The sequence below is a fragment of the Pteropus alecto genome, unplaced genomic scaffold, assembly GCF_000325575.1.
Source record: "Pteropus alecto unplaced genomic scaffold, ASM32557v1 scaffold5, whole genome shotgun sequence".
Lineage (NCBI taxonomy): Eukaryota > Metazoa > Chordata > Mammalia > Chiroptera > Pteropodidae > Pteropus > Pteropus alecto.
In genome coordinates, this window is record NW_006441953.1 from 24,793,973 (window position 1) to 24,805,851 (window position 11,879).

General features: G+C 42.0%; 1 protein-coding gene across 4 annotated transcripts in view; it reads left to right on the top strand.

The window, feature by feature from the left end:
- The window catches only part of LDB2 (LIM domain binding 2), a 332,843-nt gene that overhangs the window by 262,191 nt on the left and 58,773 nt on the right, over nt 1-11,879 (top strand). For all 4 annotated transcript variants that reach the window (XM_006918978.2, XM_015594886.2, XM_015594887.2 and 1 more), the window contains exons 4-5: nt 5,465-5,587; nt 8,112-8,195. In XM_006918978.2, coding sequence (XP_006919040.1) covers nt 5,465-5,587; nt 8,112-8,195 — 207 coding nt within the window. The remainder of the gene's footprint in view (nt 1-5,464; nt 5,588-8,111; nt 8,196-11,879) is intronic.

Here is an 11,879-nt window from a genome sequence, read left to right on the forward strand (position 1 = left end):
TATATATATATTTTGAGACTTAGTGTTACTTTTAGGTAACTCAAGAAAAACACATAAATTCCTTATGCTTTAAAGGGAAAAAATGCATGATAATTAAATAAAACTTCGCCATAATGAAAGAGCTACTTCCAGAGCCTGTGGCCATTGAAAATAAAAATGCGTCTTCATCTTATAGCAGTCCTTTTATATATTTCTTCATTTTTTTTTCTTCTCAGGCCAAAACTTTTCCATAAATGATAATAGTCAGTTGCTCTGAGGGTATAGTGCAGTCTACATTCAGGACTGGTTTTAAATCAAAAAGAACCTCATTCTTCTGATGAATTGATAAATTGCTTTTTGAGTCAAATGAAGAAACTAGGGTTTTCTCTACTGCATTTTTCCTCATCCAGGAATGCTCCCCTCTCAGATGGCCGAGTGGCTTGTTCAGGCAACCAAGACACACACCAAAAAACCCTGTACGTTCTCCTGAATTCAGCTCTCTCAGCCTCAAGCTTCAATCATTTAGATCACCCATCTGACTCTACTTCATGGCAATACAATTTGCCAACTCTTGTAATGAATATTTCCATACTGTGATGAAAAATATTCCTTTCTGGGAAATGTAGCTTAGCTATATGGACTTAGTCCAGATACTAATTATGCACATTTATTTTTAGAAAATTTGAAAGGATTTTTTTTTTTTTTTGCTCCTTAGTGATTATTATGCAACCCATAGAATCTCTACAATTTTTCTTTTGTTCTTATATTAATTAAAAAAAAAAACTCATCTTCGTGTAAGAAAATATGGCTGTTTAGTATAAAACAGTGGGCTAATAACCTTGCCGTATCACAAAGAAAAATAGCCTGGAAGCCGATGCTTTATTTTTAAAGGAGAGTCTGCTATTAGTACATGCCATAACTTAGCACATATCTGGGGGCAGTACCACATCGTTCTAATTTAGACTATCAGTAAACCGTAATTCCCCAAATAGTATTTGACCCAGTGGTTCTGAGTTGCTTTTATGAAAATTTGGTCAATTGGTGAATCAAAAATCAGCCACAGTCCTAATCAAAAGTAATATTTAATATTTCTCGGGAGTATAGTACACATTTGCAATTTCCTGGATCTTAGGAACATTATAGATTATGGATAAATATGTAATTAGAGTTTTAAAACACACATTATGAAGCCTTTCTTTTCTGCATTCGGTTTTGAATCAAATTGAAAACAGACTTAATAATCAGAGGAGCAATCACCCAGGTTTTCAGAATCAAAGACCCTTGAATTATATCTGAGGGTACAAATACTGGCAGATGCTCAAAGGAGCCCGCTCTGGGGTGCATGTTGGATTACTTTTAGTTTTTACAAACTAGAACAATAATTACAGCCATTAACAGATACCCTTATCACTTCTATAAACACTGGATTATTTTTTTCTGGCCTCAATTATTTATTATGAAATGGTTTACTACTATAGAAAAGTACCACGGACGTGCACCAACCACTTTCCTGTATGAATATCCTTTCATGTCTTTGACAGTTAATCATTCTTACCTTCGCCTGTATACCATGTTTTACTCTGGAATTTATACATTTATACTCTTATCCTGACTCTAACCAAATTATTATAATATCGATGATCCTATTGCTCTAGTGTATGTGTGTGCATATACATACATTTACTTATACAGTATCTCTAAGTAAAATACAATGCATTTTATGCAACTATTAATCTAAAAGCACTCTTCTGTGTTTTCTGGTTGGTAAACACATAGAGATTGGGGAGAGTGGCAAGCTCACAGAAGCCCCTTACCCCTTCCCGCATACCTTACCCTATGCATCTATCTCTTCTATCTGGCTGTTCCTGAGGTGTATTCCTTATATAATAAGCTAGTAATCTACTAACTAAAACAGCAATAATAATAATACTATTCCAGGCTTAAAGACCAAGACAAATAAACACTCTCACCTAAGAGACACATTTCATAAAAGCTGTATGAGAAGTGTCTTATACATGTAACTACATGGTCAATATTGCTTCACAATTAATCGAAGAAAGAAAAGGGTTAAAAAGCTACCGGTTAGTTTGAGAAATGTTCTTTTTTAGTTCTCCTGTCCCTGGCCTAGTCTCAAGCTAGCACGTGATCCACTGAATGCCTTCCAGCCTCTTTCTTGTTGATCCTCCGGGGACCATCTGTGCTGGGGGCATTGATTAGAGTGTGTCTGCCGGGATTACATCTTTTCTGTTGCCATGCCAACTAATCAGCTGATTTTGGTTACCACAGAAACAAAATGTCAGAGCTCACAGTACGGTAACATGAATTCAGCACAACAGAAAATGTTTTCTTAATTGGGGACCCATTTGATTTTGGATTCCAAGTGAAAGGCAGCTTTAAAAATAAAAGGGCAACTTTAGATAAAAGCTACATTAATTGTATTGATTAGGAGGAATGCACAGAATTTTTCTGAAAGAGAAAACATTAATTCCCCTTTATAAGCTATGCCCATGTTTTACCATTTCCAAACCATATATAACTTAAGCACCTCTGTTCCATTTGCTGATTGTTTCATATGAAATAAATCACAAAGCCTTTAATTTCCTTTAACTTCCAAGGTGGGGGCAGGGACAGGGAGGCTTCACAGGGCTGGGGAGGAGGCTGTGAGTATAATTATTTGGGGAAGACCAGCGCTGACCAAATTCTCCTCCATCCTTTCATTTAAGGAAGTCATTTAATTTTTTTTTTTTTAAAAAAAAAGAAAACACCCAACACAGTCAACTCAGACTCAGTTCTAAGGATTGTACTCTTGCACATGATATGCCCTGGATAAGCTGATTCCTTGGTTTGGGCTTAGAAAGGAAGAGCCCAAGGCTTATTATAATTTTACCTTTCATAGCCCCATGACAGTCTGACTGCAAGAAGCGTCCTCAACTGATGTGCTATCCCGCAGTAAATAAAAGGCGCAATTTAACTTGACCTTACAGATACTTGAATTGAGTAATTCATCAGAAGGTCCACATCCAGGCCCTCCCATTATGAAATTCTATTCCAGTGGAAGTAAACCAGAATTTCCATCTGCCTTGGGTTTATGGTTCATAAAACACAAAATGAATAGATTAGATAATAATAATAATAATAATAATAATAAAGCATGACATTTAACTAGGCTAATATTTGTTTAAACATCCAATAATCCTCTGTCTTAAAAAAAAAATGGGGGGGGCGTTTATAGCATCCAAATATCCCTATCCAGTATTGTCAAGACATTTCATTGTCACTGGCTGGCTGTAGTTACCTTCCTTTTGTGAAAGCCTTCACTGCATGTGGCTTCTGTCATGCCAACACCCCAGGGGGAATTGTGTGGCTTAATCTCCATGCGACTCTTTTGAAAACCTTGGTAAATTAATTCCAGTGCTGAGGTGCTTGAGATGAGTGGTTTGGGGACACTGACATCTTCCCCTATTTCAGTGTGCTCAACTGTCGTGGCTAAGATCAGAAGCGAGGCTCTGAAGACCACTCCACTGAGGAGTTTGGGGGCAAGGTGGCCAAATGCCTAAATTACCCACAGATTCTGCTAATTGGATTTGAGTTAGAGGTCCTCACCCAGATTATCAATAATTATCTTATAGTGCTTCTGAGACCTTTGATAAAATGAAAATGGCAGACATTAATAGCATCTTTCTTAAGTAGTACCCCATCAACACATGTTATTAATTCTCCTGTACTGTATTTGTGGCTTAAATTAGAGTGACTAGAAACCACTTAACCCCAGTGCCTAGGACATAGTTGGAACTCGGTAAGTGGTGGCCTTTTGTATTAAATTCTCAAACAGGGAAATGAATATTAATATATCATAAAAGGTTGATATAAATTGCTAATTATCTTTATAGACTATAGTTTTAGAAATGTTCGTATCACCTATTGAGTTAATTGTAATTTACGTTTTTTCAAAATATTGTGTAGTGTAGTGATTTCCAAAGTTTTGTATGTTTGTTTTTAGCATAGGAAATCTTTCTCCAAAAAAGCTTGGCCAGCAGCCCAATATGTTAAAACAGATAAAAACTGAAGCTGATCTGGTTGAATCTAGGAAATGAGATGGGTCTCTGAGTCCACGTAGAGGCCAATCTCTTCCCGGCAGAGCCCCCAAGATACCTCTCCTGAACCCCTGGGTCTTAGTTAGCACCAGTGGTCTCGGGTTCTGTGTTCTTAGGTTGCATTTAATTTATAATCTTCAGAGCTGTCATTTACTATCAAGCTACTATGTGCCAGGTATAATACCAGGCAATCTACAGACATAAGTTTCTTTAATATATTTTCACAACAACCCTACCTAAGGGTATTATTATCCTCATTTTACAGATGAGAAAACTGGAACTTAGGGCATTTATTTGATTTTTTCCCACAGTTTCAAAATGAGTGAAAAGTCAACTCAGGATTCAAATCTAGCACTTTCTGTTGCCAAAGCCTCTATCCATCACTTGTACCATTTCTTTAAGGCCAGCATGGACTGAATAATTAGTTGTAATGATTTGAACTGGACTAATGAGCGACCATGACTACTTATCTTATAGTTGAGATAAGCTGGGTGGTGTGTGATTGCCTAGTATTTTCTTCCATTTCAAAGTCATTAACAGTGAAAAGAAAGGTAGATAAAATAGGAACTATGAGCTACAAATGATCTGAATATCAAAAAAGGTAAAAAGGTTACTCTATCATGGATCACTCTATCAAGGAAGAGAGCCTCAGAAATTCTTTTTTTTTAATTATTATTAATAATACATATTTTTCTTGGAAAGATAAATTTGCCTCTCCCCAGCCCCCAAAGGCTAGCCCTTTATGCAAGCAGAATTTGTCATTGCCAATACAATGTGATTCAAGGGATGTACTCTAAGTATGCCTCTGTTTTTAACGTCTCAGTAACTGAGACCTGTTGCTTTGGGTTATGCATTGTCCCCTGGAATTTCTCTTGGAAAAGGAGAACCTCTGTTTGGGTAACCTTGTAGTATTTTGTACTTCAGCATGAATGATTTCATTAGGTACTTTACCCCAGAATGGGATTAACCAAAATTCGAACAAGAGCTCAAGCTCCTATGGTAGAAAGATGATGAAAAGGAAAAAAAAGTATGCGAGAGAGTATCATTGTGTGGGATGCGCACGTGTGCTAGGCGTTTCTGACATCATATCACTGTGAGAAGGGGTTTGTGTCCATATTTACAAGTGAAGAAGAAATGGAGGCTCACAGACTTTTGCTCGTAACAGGTAGAGTTACTACAAGCTCGTCGCTAGCTGTCTTTTGAACCCACTGATTATGCTTGTATTTGTCTCAGTACACTATGGATAAGCCACTTGTGTCCTATTTTGTCAAGATCCAGGGCCACCCAAGGATAGTCAGGGAGATGATGCTGAGTAGCTGACACGTGAGTTACAGAAAAATGCAGCATTCACAAAGTGCATAACAAATGAGTGTGTTGTTTGTCACTTCTAGGTGTGTACAGAAGGCAGACTGATCTTGGAGTTCACCTTTGATGATCTCATGAGAATAAAAACATGGCACTTTACCATTAGACAATACAGAGAGTTAGTCCCAAGAAGCATTCTAGCCATGCATGTAAGTAATTTGATTTCTATTTCACTTTTGTTCCTATTATCTCAACGTATTATTCAAGGCGGAAAAGCAGTTTCTCTGTGAAAGAACTCCAGCCGTCTCTACATTTTAGGTAATTAACTCTAAACTTTGAGTCTTTCCGTCAACCATTTTAATCCACAGGCCCTTCCTCCCTTCCGTTGTTCCTGAGTGTGGTGAATTGAGACTTTTTGTGTGTGTGATACTTTATTATTTTAAACTCTAAATTGAGGTTACCTCAATAAACAGTTTGTACTTTTCTTAAATTCCATTCAGTCATTATCTAGTACTGCTCTGCCTGGGCTAATAAACCTGTTATTTATAACCGGGGAAAGAAATAAAACAGGAAGTGAGAAAAACAGTTTCCAGTTTTGATTAGAACCATCTGAGGAGACGAGGGCCACCTGGACCTCAGACCTGTGTTAACAGCAGTTGGCTCTTTCTGACCAGCGTTGGAGTGAACTGGAATATTTGGGGTTCTCTTGGTTTCCTTTGGACATAAATCACATCTAATTTATTGAACAGCAACTAGGTGCCAGAGTGGATTTGATGCTAATGTTTTAAAGATAAGACTTGGTGGAAACTGGTCAAGGGCACTCTCTTAAGAAGGAATTTAAAGGCATTGACTTAAATAAGTCCCTCCCCCATCATGCATGATATGGCCTTTTCCATGAAAAAGTTTTGGAGCAAAATCAGACTTAATGAGCCTTTTTTTTTTAAAGACCCAATATAATCAGAAGAGAATAAAATAACAGTAGCTGGCATTTATTGGGTGTTTGCTATGCAGGGCCTCGTGCTAAACATTTTATACAGGCTTATAATTAATCCCCAAAGAAACTCAGAGAGGTGAGTTATCATCATTCCTATTTTAGAAGTGGGGAAAGTGAGGCTCAGAGAAGTTCAACGAGGGGCTCAATGTTTTTCAGCCTGAAAGAGGCAAAATCAAGATTTTAACTCAGTTGGTTCTAATTCCAAAACTCAGGCTGATAAGACAACCGTCTCCCGATCACACTCCAGCTGTCTCCCAGGCTTTGTCCTCAACCCTCTCCTGATTGGTTAGCCTGCTCTCTGCCCTCGTGCTTTCTTCTGTGGCACCCCCGGTCTCCTGCTCCATTTTTTCTGCCTCTTCATGCCCAAGTCCCACTCCATTTTCAAAGCTCGATGCATATCCTCCACTCTCCTTGAAACAGTCTGTAGTAGCCACTCTCATTAGACTCAAAACAGACTGAGAGGCGGCTGGGAGTAGAGGTCAGGAGCTTGGGCCCCAGAATGAGACCACGTAGGTCTCCTGTGTGACTTGGTACTGGTGGCGTGACATCTCTGTGCTTCCAGCCCCTCATCTATAAAAATCAGTACAGTAACAGAGCCTGCATCAGAAGACTGGTTTGAAGATTGAATTAATGCTTATCAAGAACAGAGAACAGTGCCTGGCACATAGTAGGTCCTCTGCAAGTATTGCTGACTGGCTTGCAGCAGCAGCAATGATGTCTTCCCATTCGTTTATTATTATCCTGTCATCTGACCACAATAGAAGGTCCTGGAAGTCGAGCACGACCGCTGGGCGCATCTCCCTGAATCAGCCTGTCCTGGCGTGTGGGAGGTTCAGGAAATATTGGCTGCATGTCTAGAGAGGACTCTGCAGAAATTGACATGAAAGTGACACTCTCCAGAAATTGACATGAAAGTGACACTCTCCGTTTTCTCCTACATTTTCTCTTTTATTTATATACACAGAGCCAATTGGTAATATCACAATGAGGAAATTCTTCAGAAAAGAATAGTGTTAGTAGAACCTAGATAATCTCGTGCACACAGACGTGGAGAGAAAGGGATATTTACCTTAAGTCTCCCTCTGTTAAGCACCAATTTGCTCAAACCGATTAAGAAATAAAAAAGACAGGACGAAAGATCATCGACCAAAAGATTTATCTCAAACTAGAATCCAGAAAGAATTTTCACTTTTTTTTTCTGGCCGAACAGAACATTTGAGGTGGCCCATGGAATGTTCCGTCCCTCTTTTAAGTGTGGCTGATATTCTGGAAAATGTAATGCTTGAATGGCAGTTGCAAAGTTTTCAGATATAGTCCTAGACTCCGCGCTGTTAAAACAATACTATTACAACAGGGAACAAACATGGCTTTCCCAAATCCAGAAGCTGTGCCCACTCCGATGAGGGCCGGAGACCTACAGATGTCCTTCCTGGCAGGGTTTACTGACCCTCCTCCTGAAGACACAAGGCCTCTCACAGAGAAAATCAAGTCGTTTCTCCCAAGCACATGACTCAGTTTGGGTCTCCCTGGCCAGGGTTTTTGCACCATGGATCCGCAAGTGTCCTTGAGCATTATGGGCAAGTGTCTTCAAATGCAAATTAAATTATCTTGGGCAACCCGGCCCTCTGAGAGCAATCAACGCTGTCAAGGCTGCATTTCTTAGCAGCTGTAGCACAGTCTGAGACTTGCTGCAGATCGTCTTGCAGGAATAAAATACATGATTTTTCTTTCCTGTTTAGGCACAAGACCCTCAGGTTCTGGATCAGCTGTCTAAGAACATCACCAGGATGGGGCTAACGAACTTTACCCTCAACTACCTCAGGGTAAGACCAATGTGCTGATTGTATTTCCTAGTGTGTTTGAAACATACTTAAAGGTTTATGCGTATCTTGAACCAAGGAGTTAAAATGAGGTAATATAGCACAGTATATATTTCCTGCACCATGGTGTGTGTGTGTGTGAGAGAGAGAGAGAGATTTAATTAACAAGCAGCAAACGCAGACTTTGTCAGGGTTGAGCTTCCTCTACACATTTGTATCACACTTGGAATAAATTATTTTAAAGCTGGCAACGTCTGTCTCATAAAATGCCTTGGTATTATGTCCCTCTGGTTGTCTCTTAAGTTTCTATTGTACTGCTGTGGAGTTCACAGCCTCTGGGTCCCCACCCAGGGACCAGTCACCCCTGAAGAGACTCAATGTGCCTCCAGAGAGATGCCCTGAAGGAATGCAAACCAGCGCTATCGCACAGAGACGTATTTCTAAGGCTTCTTAGGGACTGTGAAAAATGTAACAGATTTTCTGGTTTGGTAATAAGATCAATTTTTATTTTTAAAAAAACTAAGTGCTAGGCGAAATTCTCTGCCTACATAACATGCCTCCGTATTTGGTGTTTCGCACCAGTTGTGAGTGTGTAGCTGCAGTGATCCTGTTGCAAGTAGAGGAAGTGGTTCCCTTTGTAGATCAAGCTTTGTCGCCCAGAATGGACCGGAAGGCAGAGGCCACCGTCCACTGAGTCGCTGAGTCGCTTCCTCGTCGATGTGTAGCAGTTCACTTCTCCGGCCCCGTCCCCCAAAGTTTATCCTATCATTTCTTTCTCCTTCAGGGCTGCATGCGTTAGTGAATTTTGTTGTGTGTTCACAATCCTCTGTGTACAGTCATTTTCGCTCATATTGAAATGCTGAAGCGCTTTGGCCGACTTTCTGTTCTGTGGTTTAGGAATGATTTAGACAAGTGCTTCCAAGTCATGTCCGCCTTGCAGGGAGTGCGCCAGGAGCTAGGCTCCATGTCGAAGGTTCAAAAGCCGTGGTACCGGCCATCAAGAAATTCCCTCCCATGAGGGTCAGAACTATAAAGAGAGAGCATTATAAACAAAATGGTAAATGCCATGATAGAAGTTTCCAGATGGGATTGGGAGAGTACAAAACAGGGACGTCTCAGAAGAGTTAGTCAGAGAGGGCTTCGTGGAGGAGACGATCCCTGAATTCAGTGTGAAAGAATGAACCAAGGTGAGCCGAGGAAGCAGGTAGAAAGGCCATTTCCGTGAGAGGGGAGAGGAGCAGCGTGGATCAGGGGGTGGAATTCCAAGCCGTCAGACGATGCTGGGGCCTGGAGTGAGAAGCCGCGATGGGCAGGAAACATTGCTCTTTGGAGCCAGGTTTTGGAGCCATGGCTGGCCAGGCTACTAGGCTGGGAGCATCTGGAAGGATTAAACACGAGGCTGGCAGGGACCTCCTCCTGGGTGGACGGAAAAGGCACCTTTTCTTTGCAGCCTAAATGCCCAGAGCCAAATCTAAGTGTGGCGAGAGCCGGAGTCAGCTTCACCTCCTCCACTCTGCACACCCAAACCAGGTCCTTCTTCACTGAACAGCCCCGTGGTCCCTGCTCAGCGGGAAACCAGTCAGCAGGTGTGTGCTCCCAACCAGGGTCACAGGAGCCACATTCTCCCAAAGCTCCAGGCTCTGCCTTCAGACCCGGCCCCTCTGTGGGGCCAGCGGCACAGCAGAGGTAGGTGGCAGGGTATGGGGAAGTGAGTGTTCACGGGAATTCAGGAGGCTGCTCCACACTGCGGGGCATTTTATCTGGTCAGGGACCCTGAGATGTCTGGTTTAAACCCTCTGAAAACACCTCTCCTCAGCAGATGAAGAAGTTCCACGCTGTGCGTCCTTAGTTGACCCACTGAGGACTCTGAAGCTTTGGAGTCTATCCTAGCCTGGGTCGCTAACCCCCTGGCATGATCTTGAACAGATTCTTCATTACATCTTTTAGCTGCATTTCACACAGATTCGCGAATGCTAACTTTCCCCTTTCCTTCCAGCTCCTCTCATTTCACCAGTAAAATGGTGGCCTTCGCCCTGGGGTCAACGAAGCCCACTTGGTCCCCAGGTCTTGCGGTTTTCTGATTCTAGCCCAAGAAGACTGCGGTGATCACACCTGCAAAGGGGTGACAATGACACCAGCACCTTTCCCGACAATAAATCAAGAACACCATTTATGGGTCGGGCGATAGAAAGCAGCATTTCAAAGACCACCGTTTAGTGTAGTGCTCGCTGCATGCTGTCCCACGCGTAGATGTCCTGACTTGCCTTCACGATGGCCCGTGTGCACTAGCACCGTCTCATATGAGCCAGGCACAGAGCGTGTGAGTAATTGAAGTCAGTCGCCCAGCTTTACGCCACAAAGGAGCAGGACCGGGTCTGGAAGCCAAGTAGTCTGGCTCTGCTCAGTGCTTCAAGTCTAAACTCTGCTGCCTCTCTAGTAAGACTATAGAATTCTAATATTGATAAGAATCGGATCACGTCTTTCTTGCCTTGATGGGGGAGTCATCACCTATTAGTGGGTCCTTAATCCACTTTGCCAAGAGTAATAATAGCTCCTTGTAGTCTTTAGCATGATGATTAAGTGAGGAAATTCATGTAAAGGGCTTAGCACAGGGCCTGAGGACAGAAAGTGTCCAGTTAGTGTTTGCTGTCATATTTTATTGAGCACCTACTATGAGCCCATCATTGTTCTTTGTACCGGAACCACTTAGAGCAACACGGCATCCGGCTCTGTCCTTTCATTCTGGGTCTGCCTGATACAACCTTATTTCCTCGGGGTCCGCATCCTGGTTCAGCTGTTTGCTCCCCCTTCCTCCATTCCTTCCTTTGTTCGGTCACTCAGTCATTTATCCATCTATCGATTGCTTCCTTAGGTGGTACCCATGGGCAGGTGGGTGAGGCCGGTGGGATGTGGTTTCCAGTGCTGCGTTTCCAGTGCTGACACAGGGGGTTGAGCAAGGGAGGGATGCTTGGGTCGCAGGAAGGGCTCAGGGTGGAAGCCATCCCTCGCAGCGACAACCCCTCAGAGCAGCTGCGTACCACCAGGCAGGTCACGCCCGAGCAGCATCTCAAACTCGTGCCCAAAACCAGTGCCCATGGACTTCCATGATGAGACCTGACCTGGTTAGCGGTCACGCAAAACCACAAAGGTGATTTCTTCAGTTTAGACCTGCGATCCAAGATTTTCCTGAGGTTTTGTCATCTAATATTTTTAAGACAATTGAGAAGTCACAAAATGCATTCATTTATAAAATGTCTCTAAACCTGGAGCTCTCCCATTTTTCTCCGGAACTAGGCCTTCGCCTCAAGCCCCAGAAGGTCATCCGAAGTACTGTTTAAATAGAATTAATGAGGGGTTTCCATAACCACGCTCATGGCAGAAAAAGAGGTCAGACAGATATGTCGGCGAATATTAATCTCAGGCCTTCTAAATCAGTAAAGGAATTTTTAAAATCTATACTCTTGCTTTGGAAAAGATAGCTAAAGATTTTAAATACTGCAGACATCTGAAGTTTCAATACGCTTGTGCCTTTCATGCAACAAAATGAAGCAGTACAGAAACTAAGCAATTAGAGTCATAGAGCTTCGCCAAAACAAGTTCATTTATTCCCGTGAATTCTGAGTCGTTGTCATCGAAGCCTGCAGCCAGGGAACATGCAGAGCAGACAGAGGTGGCTCTTGTCGTTGG